The sequence below is a fragment of the Lacerta agilis genome, chromosome 4 (assembly GCF_009819535.1).
Source record: "Lacerta agilis isolate rLacAgi1 chromosome 4, rLacAgi1.pri, whole genome shotgun sequence".
Taxonomy (NCBI): domain Eukaryota; kingdom Metazoa; phylum Chordata; class Lepidosauria; order Squamata; family Lacertidae; genus Lacerta; species Lacerta agilis.
This window is the reverse complement of record NC_046315.1, coordinates 3,330,475-3,357,803: the sequence shown is the minus strand read 5'-3', so window position 1 is coordinate 3,357,803 and position 27,329 is coordinate 3,330,475. Positions and strand designations below refer to the sequence as shown.

Here is a 27,329-nt window from a genome sequence, read left to right as displayed (position 1 = left end):
GAACAGGATGCTGGACTAGATGGGCCACCGGCCTGACCCAGCACGCTCTTCTTAGGTTCTTAGGCTGGTTCTAGCAGTGAGAAAAACATTTACTTCTGCTTCATTGACTACGCAAAAGCATTTGACCGTGTCGACCACAGCAAACTATGGCAAGTTCTTAAAGAAATGGGAGTGCCGGATAACCTCATTTGTCTCCTGAGAAATCTCTATGTGGGACAAGAAGCTACAGTTAGAACTGGATATGGAACAACTGATTCGTCCAAAATCGGGAAAGGAGTACGACAAGTCTGTATATTGTCTCCCTGCTTATTTAACTTACATGCAGAATTCATCATGCGAAAGGCTGGGCTGGATGAATCCCAAACTGGAATTAAGATTGCCGGAAAAAATATCAACAAATTCAGATACGCTGATGATACAACCTTGATGGCAGAAAGTGAGGAGGAATTAAAGAACCTTTTAATGAGGGTGAAAGAGGAGAGCGCAAAATATGGTCTGAAGCTCAACATAAAAAAAACTAAGATCATGGCCACTGGTCCCATCACCTCCTGGCAAACAGAAGGGGAAGAAATGGAGGCAGTGAGAGATTTCACTTTCTTGGGCTCCATGATCACTGCAGAGGGTGACAGCAGTCACGAAATTAGAAGACGCCTGCTTCTTGGGAGAAAAGCAATGACAAAAAGCAGAGACATCACCTTGCCGACAAAGGTCCCTATAGTTAAAGCTATGGTTTTCCCAGTAGTAATGTACGGAAGTGAGAGCTGGACCATCAAGAAGGCTGATCGCCGAAGAATTGATGCTTTTGAATTATGGTGCTGGAGGAGACTCTTGAGAGTCCCATGGACTGCAAGAAGATAAAACCTATCCATTCTCAAAGAAATCGGCCCTGAGTGCTCACTAGAAGGACAGATCCTGAAGTTGAGGCTCCAGTACTTTGGCAACCTCATGAGAAGGGAAGACTCCCTGGAAAAGACCCTGATGTTGGGAAAGATGGAGGGCACAAGGAAAAGGGGACGACAGAGGATGAGATGGTTGGACAGTGTTCTCGAAGCTACTAACATGAGTTTGGCCAAACTGCGGGAGGCAGTGAAAGATAGGCGTGCTCCGGTCCATGGGGTCACGAAGAGTCGGACACGACTGAACGACTGAACAACAACAAAAGCAGTGAGAAAAACAAAGTAGAAACACTGATTCTTCGTATCTGAAGAAGTGTGCATGCACACGAAAGCTCATACTAACAACAAACTTAGTTGGTCTCTAAGGTGCTCCTGGAAGGAATTTTTTAAATTTTGTTTAGAAACACACACACAGAGAGAGAGAGAGAGACGTGCATCAATTCCTCCCGTCCCTCCCTGGTCTCTGCTCCGCACTTCAGGAAAATGTGTTGCCTCGTTGCAGGCTATGACTCAGCCCTGCAAGGAGGGATCCCCTGAATTCTAAACACCCGCAGCCCACCCAACGCAGCATTGTCTCCCTGGCAGCCCAGACGGCGCCTCGGAGGCAGAGGCTGCTTCATCGGGCCAGCGCCCTGCCGCCACCCCTGCGAGCCGCCTGGTCTTAACGATCTGGGCTGCTCATTAGTGTCTGCAGCTGCTTCTGTCGGCTTTAATTTAAATACTCGGCAGCACACAGGCAGGGGCAGGGGCAATGCCAAAGGGCACAGCGGAAAGCAGTGGCGGAGATGAAGACCAGGAAGGGAGGGAGGGAGGGAGGGAGGGAGAAATCGTGCAGCAGAACAACTGAGGGGTGAGGGGAAGCTGTTTGCATGGCCTTCGGTGAACCCCCTCGTCTCTGCAATACAGATCATGCTGGTGGCCTTCTTTACAGGGACGTCGTGCTCCTGCCTGAGATAAAAGCCAGAAAAAGAGAGAGAAATGGTGCAGCAGAGAACAACTGAGAACTGGAGGAGTGAGATGAAACCTTCGGTTCGAATCTCCCCTTGGACTGTTTGCATGGCCTTCAGGGAGCCCCTTCCTCTCTGCAATACGGATAATGCAACTGGCGTCCTTTACAGGGACGTCGTGCTCCTGAGATAAAAGCCTGCCAGGAGTTCCTGTGGCACCTTAAAAGATTCAGGGCAGATAACAGAAGTAACTTAAACTATGGACGTCGCACCTGAAGGAGGCAGAGAGGGTGAAAGAGGAGAGTGCAAAATATGGTCTGAAGCTCAACATCAAAAAAACTAAGATCATGGCCACTGGTCCCATCACCTCCTGGCAAACAGAAGGGGAAGAAATGGAGGCAGTGAGAGATTTCACTTTCTTGGGCTCCATGATCACTGCAGATGGTGACAGCAGTCACGAAATTAGAAGACGCCTGCTTCTTGGGAGGAAAGCAATGACAAACCTAGACAGCATCTTAAAAAGCAGAGACATCACCTTGCCGACAAAGGTCCGTATAGTTAAAGCTATGGTTTTCCCAGTAGTGATGTATGGAAGTGAGAGCTGGACCATAAAGAAGACTGATTGCCGAAGAATTGATCTAAAATGAAGATACCAAAAAGTTACAATCAATAACAGCAACACACACACACTGTATCCCATTCGGCCCTAGGAATAAGTGGAAATGTTGAAAATTGCTTTTACAGGAAGGATATACAATATAGTATTCTCTAGGGTGGCAAATGACTTGTTCAAACAACAGGGCAAAAGGGTCACAGTAGAAGTTGTGGCCATGCACACCACTAGCAATGCTACAGCTGCAGCCCCAGTTTGAACCCTGGTCCGACGCTCTAACCATTGCACGACACTGCCTCTCCTAATGGGCTGGTTCTGCTAATCTCCTGCAGGGAGAGGCTCACTCTTGGGGAGCAATCACCTTTCCATTAGGAAACAGACCAGCAATTGCCCTGAAAATCAATTTAATTATATTAAATAAGATACTCCCCCCCCCACGCCACACTTTTGTCCAGTGGCGGGTCTCGAACTCGCGATCTTCTGGAGAGCGCCTTCCCTCCAGCCAATCGCATTAGCCGCCGCAGCAGCAAAAACAGCCGCCTCCTCCCTACCGGATAAAGGGCCGCCGCTCTCCTGCGCATGCCTGCCTACATTTCCCAACAGGCACTTGCGCCTACGAAGGCAGCTCTTTGTTGACGCACGCGCGCGGAGGGGGGGCGCCCGCGTATCCACGGGAAACGTAGTCCTCCCGCAGCCGTGCTCTGCCGTCTTCAAACGGACGCAGGACTACATCCCCCATGATCCCTTTTCACGCCGGCGCGCGTCCTCTCCTCACAGCGCCGGCGCCCTGGGCTCATCCGCCATCTTGGTTTCCAGGGTGACAGGACCGTGGTGGCTGGCAGTAGGCCGGGCCGACCCGGCGCGGAGCGGAGATGCTGGCCTGCCTGATGAGCAGGCCTCTGCCGCCGGGTCTGGCGCGGCTCTTCGGGGCGAGGGCGGGGCTCCCGCTGGCGGTGCGCGGGGCCTCGGCGGCTTCCGCGGCGTCGGCCTCGTCGTCGCTGGCCGGGCGCGAGGAGCTGCAGTACCCAGGCGAGGCCTCTAGGGGCCGCCCGCAGCGCCAGGCGGCGGCAGAGGGAGAAGAGGAAGAAGAAGTGAGGCTGGCGAAGCTGCAGCGCCGCCGCGCGCCCTCCAGGGGGCGCTGCGGGGAAGAGGCGCTGTGGCCGCAGTGCAAGGCGGCGGCCGCCAGGGGGCAGGACGCGCAGCAGCAGCAGCAGCTGGGAAGATACCCCTGCGAGGCGGGCGCCGCCCTGGCGGCGGGCAAAAGGGTGGCAGCCGAAGGAGGATGGTTGCCCAGGCTGCCCTGCCAGGAGGAGGATCAGCAGCAGCTGCCATCCGGGGACGCTAGCGCCCGCCCGCTCCGCAGGGAGCCCAGCGGTCTGCGCCTCTGGACCAACCCAGAGAGGGCCGGGCGCCACCGCAGCAAAGGGAACCGCGGCAACAGGCACGGCCCCAGGATCCCGTCCTTCACTGCCACCGCCGTGGCAGCCGCCGGGCTGGCATTCTGCTACAGCAAGGGCAACGTCTCCAAAGGTGACCGCAGGGCGACGCTCTCCGGCAGGAGGAACTCAAGCTGCTAGTCCTGTGCGAGGGATGGTGGGTGGGGAGGCTGGCTTTGGGGTTCTTTGCTTGCTGTCGGGGCCGGACCAGGTCGTCTCGCCACCTGGGGCAAAGCGGAAAGGGGTTCGTCCACCGCCGCCTCACCCTCTGCTACTGTCCCCTCTGTTGTTGCTGCCGCCTGAGGCACCCCAGGGAAGCCCCGGTGGGCTGAGGGAGGCCGGAGAGGAGGCAGGCGACAAGCAATAGGACACAGTGAGTAGCTGGCTCCTTAGGGTGCAGATCTGCCACTCCTCCCAGCTGTGTCCAGCCTGTGGCACGGTGGGCCGAGCCGGCCCTGCTTATTATAAATAATAAACATAATTTGCATTTTTATCTCGCCTTTTTCTCCAAGGAGCTCAAGGTGGCATGCATGGTTTCACCCACCGCTTGTTTCAACTTCCACAACAACCCTGTGAGGTAGAAACAAAATTTAAAAAATTCCTTCCAGTAGCACCTTAGAGACCAGCTAAGTTTGTTATTGGTATGAGCTTTCGTGTGCACGCACACTTCTTCAGATACCAAGAAGAATATCTGAAGAAGTGTGCATGCACACGAAAGCTCATACCAAGAACAAACTCAGTTGGTCTCTAAGGTGCTACTGGAAAGAATTTTCTATTTTGTTTCGACTATGGCAGACCAGCACGGCTACCCACCTGTAACTTGACCGAGAGAGGCAGTGACCAGCCCTCCAGATCACACTTAGTGAGCTGCATAGTGGCCAATTGAGGGATTCGAACCCTGATCTCTTCCTGGTCCTAGTCCAACACTAACCGCTACCCCACACTGTCTCCTCCTATGTTGAGGTTCTTGCTTTCCCCATCATATATCCAGCCTAGAGAAGAGATCCGCCTACCTTAATTCCTGTATGCGCTGGAGACGGTGCTCTTAGACCCGATGAAGCAAGGCTAATAAAAAGGCAGTGTGCGTAGTGGTTAGAGGGTTGGGCTAGGACCTAGGAGAAATGCCCAGTCTGCCGTGAAGCTCCCTGGGTGACCCTTGGGGGCCAGACACCCCATCTCAGCCTAAACTGCCTTACAGGGTTGTTGCAAGGAGAAAAGCACAGAGGAGGAGAACCTTGACCTCCTTGGAGGGAAAGGTGGATATAAATGTAATAAATAAGTAATAATTTAGAACTTTGCCCACAGTAGGAGTAACGTGTCAGTGTTCTACGTTCCTGTTAACCAGCCTGGTGCCTCTTCCCTTGGTTTTTTTGGATTACAGTTTTCATTGGCCCAAACCAGCATACAGTCGTACCTCGGGTTACGTACGCTTCGGGTTGCGTACTCCCGTAACCCAGAAGTGTAACCCCCCCCCCGTGCGCAAAACGTGTTTGGGCTACATTGTTGTTGTTCAGTCGTTCAGTCGTGTCCGACTCTTCGTGACCCCATGGACCAGAGCACGCCAGGCACGCCTATCCTTCACTGCCTCTCGCAGTTTGGCCAAACTCATGTTAGTAGCTTCGAGAACACTGTCCAACCATCTCATCCTCTGTCGTCCCCTTCTCCTTGTGCCCTCAATCTTTCCCAACATCAGGGTCTTTTCCAGGGAGTCTTCTCTTCTCATGAGGTGGCCAAAGTACTGGAGCCTCAGCTTCAGGATCTGTCCTTCCAATTAGCACTCAGGGCTGATTTCTTTGAGAATGGATAGGTGCTACATACAGCGACCCAGAACCAATTAAGTACGTAACCTGAGGTACGACTGTATTTCCTAGGGGATTCGTCCACGCCCCTCTTCTCAATTCATTTGCCTGTTGGTGTCTCAGGACAATAATGAATCTGTTGGTGTCTCAGGACAATAATGAATTCTAACAGTGGGTTCTCCTTTTTCCTGTGAGCTTAGTTGTGCATACAGGGTACGTCCCCAAAAAATGTGGCAAAAACTTGATTTTTGCGTGTCGTTTTTTAGCTTTGTGTTTTTAAATCAAAGTTCAGTTGATAATCTGTTAAAGAGGTTTTAGTTTCTTTCCATTGCAACAGTTGTTACAGTAATGGTTTTTGATTAAGTTCATTATTATTATTATTATTATCGAAACGAGTAGTCCTGCTTTACATTCTCGTCCTAGTTTTGTATGGTGTACTTACATCATTACGGCCAGGAGGTGGCATATTTGAACCACCTGTTCCCAAAGTGGCAACCTTTTGCCACTTACGGGTAGGTAGCCGTGTTGGTCTGCCATAGTCAAAACAAAATAAAAAATAAAAAGGTTTTCAGCCTTCCCCAGCTTGTTTTTGCACTACAAGTCATGTGTGCTGGCTGGGGCTGATGGGACTTGTAGTCCAGACCATCAAGAACCCCAGGAAGACTGTTTCAAAACACCCGTTCCTGGGCCTTTCTCACGCAGGGATCAGCTTTTTTTTTTTTAGTGTCCAGCTGTGCATTAGTGTCCATTTTTTTAGTGTCCAGCTGTGCATTTAGTGTCCAGCTGTGCATTAAAATATGTTTTGATTGTTGCTCCGTGCCTTGTAGCTTATGCACTGAAGTCTATCTTCAGGGTCATACCCTGGGAGCGTGGGGGCAACACCTAGAATCATAGAATTGTAGAGGAGGAAGGTACCCCAAGGGTCATCTAGTCCAGCCCCCTGCAACGCAGGAATTGCAGCTCAAGAATCCCTGATGGATGGCTACCCCACCTCTGTTGAATAACCTCACTTGAAGGAGAGGCCACCACCTCCCGAGGGAGTCCATTCCACCGCTGAACAGCTCTTACCGTCAGAAGATTCTTGCTAATATTTAGTCACAATCTCCTTTCTTGTCATTGGGATCTTTTGGTTTGGGTCTTACCTCCTGGAGCAGCAGGAAACAAACCGAACCTAATTATCTTTTAAGGCCATCCAAGTCAGTGACTTATCACTGCCTCCTGCAGGAGCAAGTCTAACTGCGTGAATTGTTCCAATTTTAACCACTAGGTGCTCACAACCCTTGCTTTACCGAGGACAGAAAATTCCCCTGGGTTTGGAAAAGGCCACTGGCCCCCCAAAATTTGTGTGGCAGCCTGGCTCAGAAGGCAGTACTGTAGCTCTAAAGCAGGTGTTTGTGCGGTGATTTCTGTTCTGTTCCATCTCAAAGAAATTTAAGTGGAGGGACTGCCTGGTCAGGCACTTGATACCGGTAGGTAACATCATTGTGGACCTGATAGTGGGATTCTTGGGGGGTTCTTTTGGAATCCGCTTCAAGGGGTGGGTGGGAGGCAATAACTGAGCAATTCCAAGTGGTCCCCCCAGATCCAAAGCTGGCGGAAAGCAGGAAACCTCCTTTAAAAAGGGGTTGGGGTTCTTTTCCCTTCTTGCCTGTCCTTCTCGCCAGTCGTTCACAGCGATTCCTCTCCTTTGTCTTTTCCAGAAGACTCTCTACTGGAAGCTGCACAGATCAACAACATTTCCGAAGTGGACAGGTGAGCCCCCTGAATTCAGCCCCGCTGGTGCGAGGGGTGGCCGGGAGATGTCTGCTGGCGGCGTGCAGCCATCTTGGGAGGAAACACTAGTGTGTGTGGTCTATAAATTATATCTATATAACCACAATTTTTATATACTACAGTCATACCTCATGTTGCGTACGCACGACCGCCGGATGCGCAGAATGCTTCTGCACACTTCGCGCATGCGCAGAAGCGCTCAAATCGCGCGACTTCCAAGTTTTCGGGGTTTTTTTACGTGCGTTCGAGTTACGCACGCCCGCGTTACACACGGCGACCCGGAACGGATCGTGTGCGTAACCTGGGGTTCCACTGTACCTGATTGTAAAAACCCAACAACAACCACCTCAAAGCAGTTTACAAAGAAGAAGAAGAAGAAGAAGAAGAAGAAGAAGAAGAAGAGTTTGGATTTGATATCCCGCTTTATCACTACCCGAAGGAGTCTCAAAGCGGCTCACATCCTCCTTTCCCTTCCTCCCCCACAACAAACACTCTGTAAGGTGAGTGGGGCTGAGAGACTTCAAAGAAGTGTGACTAGCCCAAGGTCACCCAGCAGCTGCATGTGGAGGAGGGGAGACACGAACCCGGTTCCCCAGATTACGATTCTACCGCTCTTAACCACTACACCACACTGGCTCACAAAGAGAATAAAACCGTAAAACTGTCAGTAAAGACCGCTCTTTAAAAGATTCAAAAGAAAAAACCAGCCATAAACTAAAAAAAGAAATTAAAAACACTCATCAACATGCCCCATGTTTGAGTTGGCTTGTCTAAACAAACCTGTTTTTAGCAGGCGCTGGAAAGGGTACAGTGAAGATCCCTGCCTGATGTCAATAGGCAGGGAGATCCAGATTGTAGGTGCTGCCAGGCTACAGGCTGTGGAGCGATGATTCTGCAGATATATTTTCTTGAGGCCAAGGGGTCGAGGTCCATTTGTTGATGTACTGATGGGCTTTCTCTAGGAGAAACTATGAAAGTTGCCCCCACAGGGGGGCAGTGATGGCCACCAACTTAGATGTCTTTAAAAAGAGGACCAGGCAAATTCATAGAGAATAAGGCTACCAATTCCCACTAACCAGGATGGCTGTGCTCTGCCTCTATGGTCAGAGGCAGAAATGCTTCCGAAGACCAGTTGCTAGAACCACAGAAGGGGGAAATGCTCTGGTGTTCAGATCCTACTTGCTGGTTTCCCACAGGAATCTGTTTGGCCACCATAAGTGCAGCCTGCTGGACTAGATGGGCCCCGTTTGGTCTGATGTAGCAAACTCTTCTTTTGCTCTTTTGCTTTAGAAGTGACACCTCTGCATCTGAATATTATTATTATTATTATTATTATTATTATTATTATTATTATCATTATTACCAAGTATGCCTCAGAGCTTGATTTCCTACCTTGGACCCCCTTCCCACCAAAAAAAAGCAAGGTGTTAGCAGTTGTTTGTGAGGGAGAGGCCCTGTGTACATGCTTAGGAGTGTTCCCTTCGCCACAGTTCAGTTTTCCACACCCTCAGCAGCTGAACCCTGGCACTCAAGTGCCTTGTGCCCTAGTGCTGGGGTGTTCGATTAAAACGCTGGCTCTCCAAGCCGTGACTGGCATGTTTGTGTGGTATATGCCCACTTTCCACAGTCTGCTTCGCCCTGTTCAGATCAGCCTTCATGCCCCCTGTATTGTCCAGCAACCAGGTCTCCCCCCCCCACACACCATGTAAACCCCCCCCTCTCCTCTCTTCCATGCGCCCCCGAGCCTCTTCCCAGCCTGTCTCAGGAAATGGCTTCCTTGTGCCCAACGCAGCCGAGGTCTGGCCTGCATCAACGCTCCTGATGATGGGCAGCAAACTGGGCCCCTGGCAGTAATTGCAGGAAGCGGCCTGATTATCTTGTGAGTCAGCCCAGGTCTCCTGGCCTCTTTCCCTCCCATCTCCTTGCTTCAGCTTCACGTTCCCAGCAGGCGATTCTGGAAATGCTTTTGGCCGCTGCAGTTGTTCAAACCTTCGGATGGCGTATAATTTGGGAAGCGGGAAAGACCACAGCCAAGTGGTGGACCGTCTGCCTTGCCTGTCGAAGGTCCCAGGCTTGATTCCCAGGTGGCACTGAGGTGAGATGGTGCCAGCTTGGGTTCCAAAATGCCTCCCACTAAGAACAGGAACATAACTGCAGGTCTCCTGGGCTCCTTCTCTTCAATGCCAGATCTAGAATCCTCCATATGTGATGCTCAGTTAGTAAACCACTCATCTTCGCCCCCACTTACACACACACTCCCAGCCATTTCTCCATCTACAGCTTCACGGAGTAGCCAACCAACCATCGACAAGGAGGCCACAGCTTTAAGTCTTAGCCCATTCTTTATTGAAGACCCTGTCGGCCACATCAATAAAATCGCTGCATTCTCGACATGCCTGTCCCAAGGAAGCCTCCCAATGTGTATGGAAGCCCGGGAATTGCCATTGAGAGCCAGTGTGGTGTAGTGGTTAGGAGCAGTAGACTCGTAATCTGGGGAACCGGGTTCACGTCTCCACTCCTCCACATGCAGCTGCTGGGTGACCTTGGGCTAGTCACACTTCTTTGAAGTCTCTCGGCCCCACTCACCTCACAGAGTGTTTGTTGTGGGGGGAGGAAGGGAAAGGAGAATGTTAGCCGCTTTGAGACTCCTTCGGGTAGTGAAAAGCGGGATATCAAATCCAAACTCTTCTTCATTCCACTCTAATAAGAAAGATTGACTTCCGTATTCCCACCAGCCTCTTCCTGACTGCCTGAATGTCATGTCATGGAATGTGGCTGGATGGGGCCCTAAACAAGAGGATAGGGAAGTCTTGGACTTCCTCACAAAATTCCATATTATTGGACTACAGGAAACCTGGTGCTTGGATTCCAACGCCCCTCCTTCTCTTCTGGGCTATGACGCCTATGTGACCCCGGCAACAAAAACTCACCAGCATGGGCGTCCCAGCGGCGGTTTGGTCACTTTTATTTCCAAGGCCTGCCGGCTCACTGTATCCTCCCTTTCCTGGCTCGAGTCCAACCATATCCAAATTCTCCATATCACTAGCAGACTTCTTGGGGACTACATGTGCCTCCCCAGACCCCCTTGCTCCTTTGAGCTGGCCTGGGCTGGACGATGTGCTCTGGAAGTCCCCACTGTGCCCTCATGGGACACAACACCCAGCTATCCCCTCTTGCACTCGGAAAATAGTGTGGGTTTAAGTTAGGCTACCAGCAGGAGAACAGTAATGCTTTTCATGTTACATGGCTAAGATATCCAGAAATTACTGTATTTCTCCCGTGTATAAGGCACCCCCATGTATAAGACGCCCCCTACTTTTGGGGACCCCAAATTGAGAAAACAGGCACATGCACTATCCGTGTATAAGACGCCCCCAGATTTTTAACCTTATTTTAAATTAAGAAAAAAAACCTAGTCTTATACACGGAAAAATACGGTAATCTTCACCAACATTTGCAAAAGCCGGCATTGGCTCTCCCTGTGATACCATTCTGCCTGCAAGGTGAGGGCTGTACATAGATGTCACATGCTAGAATATTCGCCTTCAACTCTCTGAAGGGCCGTCACATGGAAGATGGACCATCTTGGCTATGAGTCCTGGAAGACCTGCTCCCTGCCTCGCAGGCCTATCTCTACCTGGCCTGGGAGGCGGGGCCTGGACTGACTCCAGCTACAAAAGCTGAGGCTGCTGAACAGACTCTTGAAGCACTGGGGTGTTGGTTAGGGGTTTTCGTTGCTCTTGTTGATAGTAATCTTTTGTATATTTTTAGATCTTAACGATTTATGTGGAAATTGTTCAGTTCGGTTGTGCGCCTTTTGGTGCGATTTACTTATTGTTTGTAATTACGTAAATGTTTTTATTTTGCAAGCCAGCTTCAGCATAGTTTTAACTGTGCAAGGGCTGCATTCAGTTAAAATGACGGGGATGATGCAAGCTTGTTTTCGGCTGCTCCAGGCGGGAGAACATGATTCAAATTGCAAGAAAGGAGATTCCGACTAAGCATTAGGACGAACTTTCTGAGGGCAGGAGCTGTTTGACAGTAGAACGGACTCCCACAGGAGCTCGTTGACTCTCCTTCCTTGGAGGTTTCTAAACAGAGATTGGGAGGCCACCTGTCAGTGGTCCTTTATCTGCAATTCCTGCATTGCAGGGTGTTGGAACAGATGACCCTTGGGAGTCCCCCCTTCCAACTCTGCCATTCTAGGATTACTGGGCTTTTGCTCTTGGGGTGAAAACAGTGGAGGAGGCAAATGGGCTGATTAGACGGGCCATTTTTAGGAAGCTGGCACTGTTTCCAGAGCCGTCTTAAGGGGATCTGCCGCCCTGGCGCGGCTATCCCTCCGGCGCCCCCGCCATGCCGCCTCTCCGCCGCCTCCCTCCCGCACTTGCCGCCCCTTGGGAGGGGGGTGGGCGAGCGGGGGATGAGGGGCGTGGCGCTGGAGCGGCGCGGGGCTCTGCGCGCCCTTCCAGCGCTTCCGGGACGGGAGGCGAGGGCGGCCGGCTCGTGCTCCCGCGCGCATCCAGATGGCGCGGCGCAGCCGGGCGGCGTGGCTGGGCAGCTTGTGCTCCATCGGGTGGGCGGCCGGCTGCGCGCGGGAGCGCGAGCCGGCCGCCCTCGCCTCCCGTCCCGGAAGCGCTGGAAGGGCGCGCAGAGCTGTGCTCCTGTGCTCTGCTGGGCAGCCAGAGGGCGTGGCGTGGCCGGCCAGCTCCCTTGCCGGGAGTCAGAGTGCGCTGCCGGCAGGCGCTGCCAGCAGGGCTGGAGGACGGAGGCGCCCTCCAGGCCATTGCGCCCTGGCGCGCCGCGCCACCAGCCCCAATGGATGAGACGGCTCTGACTGTTTCTCTCTCTTGAGATCATTATGTTGCTGGCGTGTGTGTTTAGGGGGTGGGAAGGATCTCATTCCGTAAGTGTTGCAAACCTCGAAGCTGAGGGCACCTCCTAAAGAAGTCGAAAGTTTCCCTAAAGCACCAGCCCCCCCCCCAGGCTGTTAAACAGTAACATCTGGGGACGGCGGGCGGGGCTGTTTAACTGGCCTCCGCTGCTGCTGCTGCTGGGGACAGAAGCTTTTGTTGTGGCCAAAAAGTTCAAGTTTCCAGCTTCCTCTTCCTCCACCTGTCAGGAGGGCCCGGCTCGCAGGCGCTGAGAACAAACTCAAACATGCCCTTTGGGCTCCCAGAGTCGCTCACCCAGAACTCCTGGGCCTGAATAGAAGCCCCATATGTTCAGCGCGGGAAGGGGGTGTGCAGGGAGGGGAGCCAAGTGCCTATGCTGCAATAGGAGATGCCCAGAGCCAAGCGAGTCACTGGATCAGCTGCCTTCTTTGCTCTGAAGGGGGGGGGCATCCTTCTTTTGCTCCCCCCCAAAGAACAAATTTATCCTCCCTGAGATGCACCCCTTCTCTTTCTCTCTCTTTCCCCCCGCCCGTTTAGTGGGGTGGTTTTTGTATCTTCCAAAGGGCCCCTGGCCAGAAAGCCCCCTCTGGAATATGGGGGGGGGGGTTCACCATAAAGAAGGAGGCATGAATTTGGTGGGTGCCTGAAGCTTGAGCAGGGGTGGCCAACTCCCAAGAGACTGCGATCTCCTTTTTTTAGAAAGGAGTTTTTTTCAGGGAGGAGGTAAAATGTTGAGCTTTTTTTAGGGGAGCCACAGTTGTTCAGCTTCTTTGGGGGGAGCCAATGATCTGCCAGTGGTCTACTGCAGACATCCAGTGATCTACCAGTAGATCATGATCTACCTGTTGGACATGCCTGGAATAAAGGATTGCAGCAACGCTTCTGAATACTAGTTGCTGGAGACCAGGGCTGTCTTAAGCATATCCGGTGCCGTGGTGCAAATATCCCTCAGCCCCCCCCCCACCTTTCCCGGAGTTGTCGACCTTTTCCCAGAGTTGTTGACCTTTTCCCAAGCCTCTGTGGGGATCGCTCTCCTCCCACAGAGGCTTGGCGGGCATGCAGGCGAGCAGGGAAAGAGGAGGGCGCCCCTGAGAGGCCAGCGCCCTGGCACAACATGCCAGTAAGCCCAATAGGAAAGACGGCTCTGCTGGAGAGCCCACAGGAGAGGAGAGTTGCTCTTGTGTTCGAATCCTGCTTGTGGGTTTCACACAGGCATCCGGTTGTCCACTGTGAGAACAGGAGGCTAGACTAGATGGGGCCGTTGGCCTGATCCAGCAAGCTCTTCTTACATTCTTAAGAGTTGCACCTTCCCAGTTTAACCTAGTCCAGGGAGGCAGGCAAACCAGCCTCTCTGTTCCATGGACTGTGTGTTAACATTCTCGGGTTTGCACTTCCATCGGATGAGGTTGTCTGATGCTAATGATGTAATAGCATTTATAGAATGCCGTAGACTATCCAACTAATTTTGCACAGTGTCCTGTCATAACTATTACAATCGTTTGTGGAATGCTCTCCCCAGGGAGGTTCATCTGGCATCATCAGCTGGAGAGCCAGTGTGGTGTAGTGGTTAAGAGCGGTAGACTCATAATCTGGGGAACCGGGTTCGCGTCTCCGCTCCTCCACATGCAGCTTCTGGGTGACCTTGGGCTAGTCACACTTCTCTGAAGTCTCTCAGCCCCACTCGTCTCACAGAGTGTTTGTTGTGGGGGAGGAAGGGAAAAGGAGAATGTGAGCCGCTTTGAGACTCCTTCGGGTAGTGAAAAGCAGGGTATCAAATCCAAACTCTTCTTTAGGGTGCCAGGTGAAAACATTCCTCTTCAAACATGCCTTTGACTGGTGATGAGCCAATACCCTTTTAAATGCTGGCTTCTGGGACTGATGGGAACTCAGCCCTGCACTCCAGGGCTCACTTTCTAGTCCTGCGCATGGAATTCCAAGTTTTCAACTCTTTCTGTAAATTTGCAAATGCTCGTAGTTGCGGGACAGGAGACACTGATGAGACTTAATCTTCCACTTTGCAAATTCCTGGCTGACCCATGTGTTGCTACTTCGTGAAAATGCCCCTCTAGGTGTCTGTGGACGAGCAGCTGTTTGGGAGCCATTCACCCGAGTGCCTCAGGTGTTATTTGGTTAAAATGCGGGTAAACATCCTTAAAGATTGATCAGAGAATTTTATTTAATTAACAATAAAATACCCCTGCTGGTAAATACATTTGGTTGTCTAGGAGCTGAGCAGTGGTCGTCGCTCTATTGATTTGTTGTGATTAAATCAGGCTGGGAATATATTAGTGATGATCACGAGTGCCCCGAACATAAAGTTCAGCCATTTCACAAAGCTGCTAAGTTGCTCAGCACCAATGTGCTGATTTTAAAAAATGCCCCTAATTGAAATGTCGATGCACGCTGTGCTCCTTGATGGCGCTGCGGTCACCCTGCATTCTGGCTTTCTCAGTTCATCATTCTAGAGGGCCTTAAGCAACTTGTCTCCTGTTCCTGAACACAGGCTCTTGCCGGCCGATGACCATGATCAGTGAGAGCTTTGTGGCCTCATCTTGCTGTGGTCAAGCGGCAAAAGTCACTCTGGAGCACCTCCCATGACCCAGAACAGGCATAGTCCTTATGATGGCCCATCCAGATGTTGTATTCCAGCTCTCATCAGCCCCAGAGAGCATAGCTAATGGTCAGGGATGATGGAAGTTGTAGCTTAGCAAATTTTGAGGGAATTGGGTTATGTTTCGCCTGGAGAAGAGAAGACTCAGAGGTGATATGAGAGCCATCTTTAGATACCTGAAAGGCTGTCACATGGAGGAAGAACAAAGTAAAATAAAAAATTCCTTCCAGTAGCACCTTAGAGACCAACTAAGTTTGTTCTTGGTATGAGCTTTCGTGTGCAGCTTGTTTTCTGCTGTTCCAGAGGGTAGGACCCAAACAGATTCAAATTACGAGAAAGGAGATTCCGACTAAATACAGTCATACCTCATGTTGTGTACGCTCCGTGTTGCGTACGTTCGGGATACGCACTCCCGCCCCCCGGAAGTGTTTTCCGGAGCGCGCGCGACCGCCGGATGCGCAGAACGCTTTTGCGCACTTCGCGCATGCGCAGAAGCGCTCAAATCGCACAACTTCTGGGTTTTCAGGGTTTTTTTTACGTGCGTTCGAGTTACGCACGCCCATGTTACGCACGGCGACCTGGATACTTTAGTTGAGATTCCTGCATTGCAGGGGGTTGGACTAGAAGACCCTTGGGGTCCCTTCCAACTCTTAAGAGTCTATGGTTCTATTACCTCAACCTCTCACTCGTGCATTTTGTAAACTAAAAAGCCCCAAACGCTGCAGCCTTTTGGGGAGTTACTCCATCCCATTGATCATTATGAGTACTCTTTCCTGAACCTTTCCCAACTCCACAATCTCCTTTTTGAGGTTGGGCTATCAGAGCTGTGTGCAATATTCCAAATGTGATCCCACGGTAGATTTGCCTGAGGGCATTTTTTTGAGTCTCCTCCTTGAGAGGCCGACGATGCATTCACCTTGCCCTCATACAGAGTCACAAATGCTTCTGGGAAGCACAGCAATAGAAGTAGGGATCAGGGCGAGAGAGCCAATGAATTAACCCTATAGAACCGTATAGAATTACGGGGACAGACCTCTGAAGGGCGAATCTGCCTAGGATTGCCCCTGTGATATGTAGTGTGATGGGGAGCAGCAGAGCTAAGGACGGCTTTTGGTCGGGCGGTGGGAGGACCTTTGGAGAGCTTCCAGATGGAGCAGGGTGTGGGTTTCTGCCGCAGGCGATGCTGGGCCATGCGGCTGCAAGGCGCTCTCTGGTTACTCCTGTAAACACAGCCCTGTCTGCCCAGTTGATATCCAATCCGGGCCTCCCCCAGGCTGATGCAGCTCTTGGCAGCTCAGCCCGTCACTACAGGTCCATTTCCTCTTTCTTTCCTTTTTTTGGTAGGCAAGGGAAAATCTGTTTGGCTCGAGCACACAGTCCTCTTGGGATGGTGGGCTGCACAGAAGGGTACTCGCCCTTGTGAATGGGCAGTCCTCGGAAGACAAATGGCGCAAAGCAGAACTTGCCTTCCTCATTCATCAACCTTTCCCCTTCGAGAGCCACGTTCCCTTGTGGGGAGTAGTCTCTTGGGGCTTGCATGATGGCAGTGGCAGGAGCTACAGTTGGAGATGGGTGGGGCCAAAGTTAATTCTGGATTAACTAGTCCAGAATAAAGAAACCACCCCACCCCACCCAGTTTTCAGGATGGCTGCCTCAAATGAAAATTCCCAGTCCTGGGCAGGCCTACTAAGAAGTAATCCCCACTGAGTTTGATGGGGTTACTCTCAAATAAATAAGCAGAGCATTATTTTTTCAGTGCACTAGCCCGATACAGCTACTGTTCAGGGAAGCGAGTGAAAATAATTCCATCCCGATTTTAGTTGGATATACACATATACAGGTGAAACTCGAAAAATTAGAATATTGTGGAAAAGTCCATTTATGTAAGCAATTGTTTTTATTAGCTACTGGAGTCTAATATGTGAGATAGACTCCAGTATCTGAAGAAGTGTGCATGCACACGAAAGCTCATACCAGGAACAAACTCAGTTGGTCTCTAAGGTGCTACTAGAAAGAATTTTCGATTTTGATGTGAGATAGACTCATGACATGCAAAACGAGATATGTCAAGCCTTTGCTGGTTATAATTGTGATGATTATGGCGCACAGCTGATGAGAACCCCAAAGTTGAAATTGTTAATTTGGGGTTCTCACCAGCTGTACGCCCTAATCATCACAACTGTAACAAATAAAGGCTTGACATATCTCGCTTTGCATGTCGTGAGTCTATCTCCTATATTAGTTTCACCTTTTAAGTTGAATTACTGAAAGAAATGAACCTTTCCACAATATTCTAATTTTTCCAGTTTCACCTGTATGTGCACGCGCACGCGCACACACACACAGCAGAAGTCTTTCTATTCTCAATCAGCTGGGAGACAAAATTCTTTTCTCCAAGCCATAGCATACAACTTAGAAAATAGTTTTAAAATAACAACCATTTTTGTCTATATTGCCTCTTCTAGTTGTTCTGATACTGTGTACATAGAATAAGGGGAAATGTGTTCAGAAGCCAGGAAAGCGAACAAGGAAGAAGGGATTGGGATGGGAGGGAGGGAGGCAGGGAGGGGTCAGCTACAGGTGTCTGTGGATGGGCAGGTTGTTTAACTACGTCTTGACCTGGCATGTGTAACGTTTCCAGTATGTTTCCGAGCACAATTCAAAGTGTTGGTGCTGACCTTTAAAGCCCTAAACGGCCTCGGTCCTGTATACCTGAAGGAGCGTCTCCACCCCCATCATTCAGCCCGGACACTGAGATCCAGCGCCGAGGGCCTTCTGTCGGTTCCCTCACTGCGAGAAGCAAAACTACAGGGAACCAGGCAGAGGGCCTTCTCGGTAGTGGCGCCCGCCCTGTGGAACGCCCTCCCATCACAGGTCAAGGAAATAAACAACTACCTGACATTCAGAAAAAACCTGAAGGCAGCCCTTTTTAGGGAAGTTTTTAATGTGTGATTTTATTTTATTTTGTATTTGATTTCTGTTGGAAGCCGCCCAGAGTGGCTGGGGAAATCCAGCCAGATGGGCGGGGTACAAATAATAATAATAATAATAATTATTATTATTATTATTATTATTATTATTATTATTATTATTACATCGTAGATACTCCATGGCTAACAGATATGCTTCCTCTCCCTCTTTCTTTCTTTCTTTCTCTCTGTTCAGGTTGTTGCAGGAAGGTGCCAGTGTGAATGCCCGGCACAAACTTGGCTGGACAGCTCTGATGGTAGCTGCCATAAACCGGAATTCAAGGTGTGTTATTTATTTTTCTGTGTAAAAAAAGGTGTATATGACACCCACTCATGTAAATACCAAGGCAGCATACAGCAATATACGCAAGTGCCATCAAACATACGACACATTAAACATGGTAGGAAATGATCCTTAAAATGTCTGGCTCTTCTTGAAAAAAAATCCAAGCAACTGAACAAGCCTGAATAGGCTTTTAAAAGGTTTCCCAAGAGGCACCCAAAAGGCAGCAGCGAGGTTGCCTGTTGACTTTGCCGGAAATTTGGTGTGCTATGTTTCTTTACCGCCTATCTTACAGAAGATTCTGAAGGCTATATACAATTTAAAACATTAGAACTGAACAAAATGTAAACAACTGATGCAAGTTATAAAGTGATAAAATAGCCACATAATGGAAGGAAGTCCTCAGCCTCCACAGGACTGGTGAAGTAAACATAGCATCATAGAATCATAGAGTTGGAAGAGACCCCAAGGGCCATCCAGTCCAACCCCCTGCCAAGCAGGAAACACCATCAAAGCACTCCTGACGGATGGCTGTCAAGCCTCTGCTTAAAGACCTCCAAAGAAGGAGACTCCACCACACTCCTTGGCAGCAAATTCCACTGTCGGACAGCTCTTACTGTCAGGAAGTTCTTCCTAATGTTTAGGTGGAATCTTCTTTCTTGTAGTTTGAATCCATTGCCCCATGTTCTCTTCTCTGGAGCAGCAGAAAACAACCTTTCTCCCTCCTCTAGATGACATCCTTTGATGTATTTGAACATGGCTATCATATCACCCCTTAACCTTCTCTTGTATTGGGTTGTGTCCAAAAGAAGGCGAGCAGAGAGGATAATTGGACCGTGATTTTGGCAGGGGGGAATGCCACAGTCAAGGGGCTGAGCTGGTTATGGGGAGAAAACCATTTGGCTTCCACTTCCTCCAGAGTGGCCGAAGTGGTCGGTTCAACTTCTCACCCAGCTGAGAATGCTTGTTGCACAGTGTCCTGCTTTGAGCCGAATGCACAAAATGTCTAGCAGCAAGACGTGAATATAGAAGCCCAGTTTGGGGCGTTGTGCCGTGGGTACTCCTGCAATGGATGATGATTTGGATGTGTCCTTTCCCAGCTCCCACCCATTCCATTCCATTGCAGCCCCTTCTCCCCTCTTTCCACTTTTCAGCAGCAGAGTGTCAAAGGGTGCAAAACAGGGCATTGTTAAACTATGGAGGGTGATGGTCGCCAACTTTAAAAGAGGATTAGGAAAGTTCACGGGAGAATAAGGCTATCAGTACTTACTATCCACGATACCTGTACTCTGCCTAAACTGCAGTATGCCTCCGAATACCAGTTGCTGTTGCACTCGGAGGCTGTTCTTCTCAGAGGCTTCCCAGAAGAGGCAACGGGTCAGTCACTGAGAGAACAGGATGTTGGACCAGATGGGCCTTTGGCCTGACCCAGCACCCAGGCTCTTAAGAAAAGCTTTGGTTGTCACCTGCTCTGCGCACCAAAACTACAACTCATGAATATTCACCGAAACCAAATGTTCAAAAATTCAAGGCAGGTAAAAGGAAGGACTCCAACATGGATGGCTTTCATAGAATCCTAGAGTTGGAAGAGACCCCAAGGGCCATCCAGTCCAACCCCCTGCCAAGCAGGAAACACCATCAAAGCATTCCTGACAGATGGCTGTCAAGCCTCCGCTTCAAGACCTCCAAAGAAGGAGACTCCACCACACTCCTTGGCAGCAAATTCCACTGTCGATCAGCTCTTACTGTCAGGAAGTTCTTCCTAATGTTTAGGTGAAATCTTCTTTCTTGTAGTTTGAATCCATTGCCCCGTGTCTGTTTCTCTGGAGCAGCAGAAAACAACCTTTCTCCTTCCTCTAGTCTATATGACATTCTTTTATATATTTGAACATGGCTTTGAAAGAGGGATGGACAAATTCATAGAGGAGGGGGTGATTCATGGTTGCTAGCCATGATGGCTATGGTCTGCTTCTACAGTTGGAGGCAGCAGTGTTTCTGAATACCAGTTGCTGGGAGCCAGAGGAAGGGGGTGCGCTCTTGTGTTCGAATCCTGCTTGCGGGTTTCCCATTGTGGTATCTGGTTGGCCCCTGTGAGAAGAGGATGCTGGACTAGATGGGCTCCCATTGGCCTGATCCAGCAGGCTCGTCTTCTTATGTTCTTAAGGCTTCAGAAATAGTGTGGGTTAGAAATCAGAACCTCATTATTCATAGCATGGGAGCAGGGTAGGCTTCTGCAGGTCCGCCCACAGGGTTCCGTTGCCTCGCTGCAGGCTTTTCCCTGCCGATCCTTCTTTGCCTTTGTGCTTCCTGCCCTGCCTTTCTGGGCCGAAGGAGCCTCTCTGCCCTAACATCCCTTTAGGTTCCCAGGACAATCGCCGTGTCTCCTTGTAACCTTTAAAGGCAGCTCTTCAATGCGTTCAGCCTACAACTAAATTCAATTAGTTTTCTTATTTAAAGATGGAGCGAAAGAGGGCGGGGGGCGGGGAGAGAGAGAGAGAGAAATCCAATTTTCAGAAACGTGGGACAGCCAGTTGGAATGGGCTTTGATGTTACAACCTCTCAGGGGCGCTTTACTTAGTCACAAGTTCATAAGCAAAAAAAAGCCTAATTATTTGGGAAAACACAGGATTAAACGGGCGCACAAAGGCCGAATATCCGCTCTCGGGCGACGCGATACGAATCCATGTGCCGAGTTCGTGTGTGGTGCAAACTTTGATGTGTGCTATGACAAGCTGAAAGTCGTGACCCCCTCGGGGAGCTCCTTAAAACAGACCAAGAGGCAGGGGGGGGTAGACCCTGGGGGTCTGTTTGTTTAACTTTGATGTCCGAGCAGCAACGGGCTCCCTTGTTTGTGGGGCTGCGGAGGGGTGGGTTGAGCGCCCCCCCCTCCGACCTTTGCAGGTGGACAATTGCCAGCGGCGGAGTGTGACGATTGTTGACCATTCCGAGTGGCTGGTGGACCAGAACAGGGTTTCGGGAGAAAGGCTGTTCATGGTACAATAATTGCCCCCAGATGGTTCCTCGTCCCAGCCTTTGCCCAGTGTTAAGCCTTTTATCTGCACAAGTGGCCGAAGCTCCGACTCTGTGCACGCCTGCCTGGTGCAGAACCAGTGTGGTTTCTTGGCTAAGGCTTGGTACAAAATGTTTGTGGGAGTGGTGGCTTAATCTAATTTCTTTCTTGTTTTGATAAGAAAGGTCCTTGGATGAAATGGCTCTCATTGGGGCCAGCCTCCGAGAATATAATGAGAAGCCGATGAAGTCAATGCCATAGTTTCCCCTCTTGCAGGCAGAGGATAACGCAGGGGCCTTGCCCTGCTTCTCAGTCTCCCGGTTTCCCTGGGCTTGGAGCTCTCCTTGTGAGATGCACTTTCCGTTTGCTCTAAGGGACCTCCGTTTGAAACGGACCTCCAGAGGTTTGCAGCCTGGCCTGTTACATGTGGTTGTTTTTGATATAAGGCAGCCTTCTCCAGCCTGGTGCCCTCCGGGTGTTTGGGCTTGATGGGAGTTGTAGCCCAAAACATTTGGAGGGCACCAGTTTGGTGGCAGCTGCTTCGAGGTGTATGTACACCAGCGGCAAGCGAGAACTGTTTTGGGAATTCCTGCTCCAAATAGTTTATTCATGCACGTCACACCTCCCATCTCTCAGTGGAAGTACACCGTGGAGGAGGAGTGGTCCTCAGTCAGTTGTTGTTGCTGCAGCTGCTCCAGAGGGCGCAGACCTGGGTGGGAATAGCTGCCTAGGCTCTAGATTGTTGTGCGCAGGTAACCAGAGCTGTGGAAGCGGCTGCAAGCGTAATCTTTAGCAATAAGGAGTTAACCACCTGCCGTGTGCGTGCCTTTGAATGGGAAGCACCCTTGACACCTTCCCTCCAGAGCAGGAGAAAACAAGCTTGTTCCAGCTTCCATGTGGCGGCCCATAAACCTTTCTAGGTTAGCGGCCATCGTTGCCTCTTTTGGGAGCGAGTTCCGTAATTTAGCTGTGCCCTGCGGGAACAAGGACTTCACCCTTTTCTCCCTCTCTGTGTTGTGATTGTCACCTGGGGTCCACGTTGACCACCGGCTGCCTTGATCAACCAGATCTGGCTGCTGCTGTCCAGAGGCCCTGGCTCTTTCTTCCAGCAAACTCCCTTTCCTTCTTTTCAGGGGGTTGGACTAGATGACCCTCAGGGTTCCCTTCCAGCTCTGCAGCTCTTTTGAGTCTATCAGTCCAGCTGTCGCGGCGCAAGCGTGCCTTCCAGCCCTTCCTCCCGATCACGTCACCCGGCCGCGAACAGCAGAAAGCACTTTTGCCGTCATTGATTTAGCTGCCTGGTGAACTTTAGTTAAAGGCTGCCCTCTGGGTCAATGCAGATTTTTATATATGTGCAGATGAGGAGGCTCTGCTGCTAATGCAATTAAGACCTGATCAGCAAATTAAAGGCCTAGTTTGTTGAGGCGATTGAGCACCAGCTCAATCACAAGTTATTGGAACTCACAAGGCCGCCTGCTTCATAATGTATTTAGTGGGCCCCTCTTATGAGGGGCGGGGGGTGGGCTTCACTGTCTGTGTCCTAGATGCTTCTACACACACACCATGCAAAACTCCCAAAGAGGAAACAGAGTCACTGTGAGACTCTGGGGTCACTTCACACATCACACAAGAACACGAGAGAGACCAGGATGCCCCGTTTCCCCTTTTTAAAACCCCACGTCTGCTCTTTCTGTGCTGGGGGGGGGGCGCTGTGGTTTGTTTCCAGGTCCTTATGGAGCAAGCAAGTGCTCAATGCCTGGGTGGCTGCAGTAGTCGTGTGTTGCACACATCTTTGCAGCCTGTGAGATTTTGTGATACGTGAAATGGGACTTTGGGAAACAGTCGCACCTGAAGTTATTGATGCCACTTTTGAAAAGGGGAAGAAACACCATTCACTTAATTGATGCAATAAATCAGCTGGAATTCTGATTGTAGGGTAAAATTTGCATCATTCTTTGGGGTAGCCTATGGAGCTGTTGAAAAGCTGGGACTCTGAAGTTTTGAAGGAATAGCTCTCCTCTGATCTAGCTGGCTGTAATTTGGTAACAGGATTCTTGCTTTCTTGTTCTTTGTTTAAAATAACTAAATCTCTCTCTCTCTCTCTCTCTCTCACACACACACACACACACACTTGTTTTAATCACTTTGTTGTTGTTACGATCTCATTCTTCAGTGTATCTGAAGAAGTCTGCATGCACACGAAAGCTCATACCAAGAACAAACTTAGTTGGTCTCTAAGGTGCTACTGGAAGGAATTTTTTTATTTTTTATTTTGTTTGGATCTCATTTTAATCACTTTGTTGTTGTTACAATCTCATAACCCACCCACCTCCAAGGCCTGTCGAGTCCTGTGATAGGATATAAATACAATAAATGAATAAAAATGACTTTTTAATGGCTGTTTTACTTCTCATTCACCTTTGCAAAGGCTAATTTGCTTGAAAGTTGGAGTATGTTTTGTTACCTGCCAATTGGACAGGGCCAATCAATATCTGCAATTGCTCAAATGTCAGGCTGCCTCTGCAAAAGGGAACAGTGGTAATGTGAGCTGCCTGGAGGGGATGGCCTGCCATTTTCCTGGGACATTAGGCTGAAGGGCAATTGCATGTGAAGAAGACCTTTTATAGCCTCTCCATAGATCAGACTGTTCCTTCCACTTCCTGTTCACAGCAGTCCACGTCGAACCAGGCATGGGGTGTGTGGCAGTAGTAGGGGTGAATCCAGGCTGCTGCAAGTGGGGACACCTCGGTGCCTGCAGTGCTGCAGGTGGCTCAGGCCAGTGAGCCAAGGGGCAATGCCGCAGAGGGAGGGGGCAAAGGCTCATTACCGCACATGCTCTTTCCAGGTGGCCATCCTGGGCTCAGGCAGGATATAGGGACAGCCTCGCTGGAGCAGACCATATCTTGTCTTCATGGGTTCTGCTCTTTGCCCTGTTTTCTCAGCTCCCAGCTTTGCTTATTTGAAAGTGAGCCCCCTTGCCCACCCCAGCACTACCTTGCTTAACTCCTTCCCCAGGGAAGTTCAGGTACAAGGCAGAGGGCCTTCTCGGTAGTGGCACCCGCCCTGTGGAACGCCCTCCCACCAGATGTCAAAGAGAAAAACAACTACCAGACTTTCAGAAGACATCTGAAGGCAGCCCTGTTTAGGGAAGCTTTTAATGTTTAACAGACTATTGTATTTTAATATTTTTTTGGAAGCCACCCAGAGTGGCTGGGGAAACCCAGCCAGATGGGCAGGGTATAAATTATTATTATTATTATTATTATTATTATTATTATTATTATTATTATATTATTATTCATTCTACACCTTTAGATGCCAGGCAGAAACGTTCCTTTTTAACCAGGCCTTTGGTTGATCTGATTTACATCCTATTCCCTTTTAAAATGTGTTTTTTTGGGGGGGGCCTATTGGGTTGTTGTTTTTATTTTAATTACGTATTTTGTGGTTTTATAACTTGATTTTATTCTGTGAACTGCCCTTAGACCCCTGAGTATAGGATGGTGTGTAAATAATAATAATAATAATGTATATACATTCAATAAAATATATGTATATTATTTTCCAACAGTGTGGTAAAGCTGCTGCTCACAGCCGGAGCTGACCCAAACCTAGGAGATGAGTTCAGCAGCGTCTACGAGACGGCCAAAGAGAAGGGGCTCCACTCCCTGGAAGGTAACGCAACACGGTTTGTTTGTTTTCCATTTATTTATTTCATAAATAATCTATGCACTGCTTGATTGCAACAAAAAGGTAAAATAAAAAAATCACAACCATGCTTTAAAACATACAAAAGTTAAAATACATTAAACAGATTAAAAATACCTCAATTTTCTAAGCATAAATAAACTCAGGACCACCTGTTAAAGAAGAAGAGTTTGGATTTGCTATCCCGCTTTTCACTACCCGAAGGAGTCTCAAAGCGGCTCACATTCTCCTTTCCCTTCCTCCCCCACAACAAACACTCTGTGAGGTGAGTGGGGCTGAGAGACTTCAGAGAAGTGGGACTAGCCCAAGGTCCCCCAGCAGCTGCATGTGGAGGAGCGGGGAAGCGAACCCGGTTCACCAGATTAGGAGTCTACCACTCTTAACCACTACACCACACTGGCTCCATTGTTGAACAATGATAAGACGATTCAGGACAGAAAAAAGAAAGTCCTCCTTCACACAGCACAAGGTTAAACTGAGGAAATCTCTCCCAGAGGAGGCAGCGATGGCCTCTTAACTTGGATAGCTGTGAAAGGGGCTTAGACAAATTCATGGAGAATAAAGCTATCCATACCCACTGCCTGCGATGGTTATGCTCTGCCCTCCAGTAAATGCTTCTGAATTCCAGTTGCTGGAAACCACAGGAGAAGAGAGGGCTGCTCTTGGTCCTCGGTTCCGCTTGTGGGTTTTCCCGTAATGGGCACCTGGTTGGCCACTGTGGTGAGAACAGGATGCTGGACTACATGGGCCCTTGGCCTGATCCAGCAGCCTCTTCTTGTTACATTCTCGCGTTGTCTGCGGTGGATTCCTTTACTCTGCAGACCACCACATCTCTCCGACAGTTGTCAGGGCGACACACCAACCTCAGGCCCAGCACCTCGCACTCCCAACCAAGTAGGATGCAGAAGAGCACTCTTCAAACATCCTGCCCATTCCAGCATGCAAAGGATTGCCTGCTGCGAAAGGCCACGGGCTGCATGGCTCTGTCAAGTAGGTTAACACAATCGCTGTGGCTGTTTGTTTGTTTGTTTTAACCCTAATGTAAAATCTGGATCCTCAACTCGCAAAAAGAGATGGAGAGAGAAAACCTTTGCTTTAAGCCGCAGGCACGTCCAACAGGTAGATCGTGATCTACCAGTAGATCACTGGACGTCTGGTAGATCACTGGTTCCACGCAAAGAAGCTCAACAACTTTGACCTGAACGCCCAAAAGCAGGGCTTTCCTCTCTAAAAAAAAGCTCAACAACTTTGACCTGAATCCCCATAAGGGGGGTAGATCACTGCCAGTTTTTAACTCTGTGAGTAGATCGCAGTCTCTTGGGAGTTGGCCACCCCTTCTCTAAGGAAAGGGTGAGCTCCAGATAAGGCTGGGGTTTAAACAAACAACTCTCAATGCCGGGCGAAATCTGTCACCTGGCTCTGGAAATGTACCGCCTCCAAGCCATGGGGACCACGAATGGTGGGACCCCCCAAAGACCTCCATCTTTGAGCAGGGATACAAGACATGACAGCGCTATGACATTGACTGTTTTATTTTCAGTTGCTTTCTTAATGTTCCCTACCACAACCCACTGCTGGTTGAAAACCCATAAGTGTATACAGTGGAACCTTGGGTTACGTACCGTCTTCCTTACGAATGTTTCGGGTAATGAGATCCGCTAACCCGGAAGTAAATGCCCCTAGTTGCGAACTTAGCCCCGGGATGCGAGCGGAAGTCACACGCCAGCGGCGCTGCAGCAGCAGGAGGCCCCATTAGCGAAAGCGCACCTCATGTTAAGAACGGTTTCGGCTTAAGAACGGACCTCTGGAACGAATTAAGTTCGTAACCGGAGGTACCACTATATGTGAAATTAGGATTTTTTTTGCCCCAATCACCTTTGGCCTTTTTAATACCCATTCGCCAGTTTGGAGAGGTTCTTTTGGAGCACCTTGTGTTTTAACAGTTTGGTGCCACCCGTAAACTTGGGCACCTCGCTGCTCACACCTAAGTCTAGATCAGGCATAGGCAAACTGGCCCTCCAGATGTTTTGGGACTACAACTCCCATCATCCCTGACCACTGGTCCTGTTAGCTAGGGATGATGGGAGTTGTAGTCCCAAAACATTTGGAGGGCCGAGTTTGCCTGTGCCTGCTCCAGGTCATTTGTGAACAGGTGAGCAGAGGAAGCTGCCAGACCATTGCATCCATGTAGCCCAGAATTGCCCTGAGTGCCTGTCGGGCATCGCCGGGTCTTCGGCAGACATTCCTACCTGGAGATGCCATTGGAGATTGATAGCACATGCTCGACCACCAAGCTGTAGCCCTTCCCCAAAGTCACAAGTCCTAGTACAGTGGACCTTCAAATTATGTACCGCTCTGGATATGTAACTTCCGGGTTTTGCCACGCATG

The 27,329-nt window shown here is 49.9% G+C and overlaps 1 protein-coding gene across 2 annotated transcripts in view; it reads left to right on the top strand.

The window, feature by feature from the left end:
• Nucleotides 1-3,185: 3,185 nt before the first annotated feature.
• CLPB (caseinolytic mitochondrial matrix peptidase chaperone subunit B) overlaps nucleotides 3,186-27,329 on the top strand; it is an 83,473-nt gene continuing 59,329 nt past the window's right edge. The window contains exons 1-4 of one of the 2 annotated variants that reach the window (XM_033145913.1): nucleotides 3,186-3,986; nucleotides 7,395-7,443; nucleotides 18,136-18,222; nucleotides 24,804-24,907. In XM_033145913.1, the coding sequence (XP_033001804.1) occupies nucleotides 3,329-3,986; nucleotides 7,395-7,443; nucleotides 18,136-18,222; nucleotides 24,804-24,907 (898 nt within the window). In that variant the 5' untranslated portion in view covers nucleotides 3,186-3,328. Of the gene's footprint in view, nucleotides 3,987-7,391; nucleotides 7,444-18,135; nucleotides 18,223-24,803; nucleotides 24,908-27,329 lie in introns of both variants that reach the window. The other variant, XM_033145911.1, reaches the window with a different exon arrangement.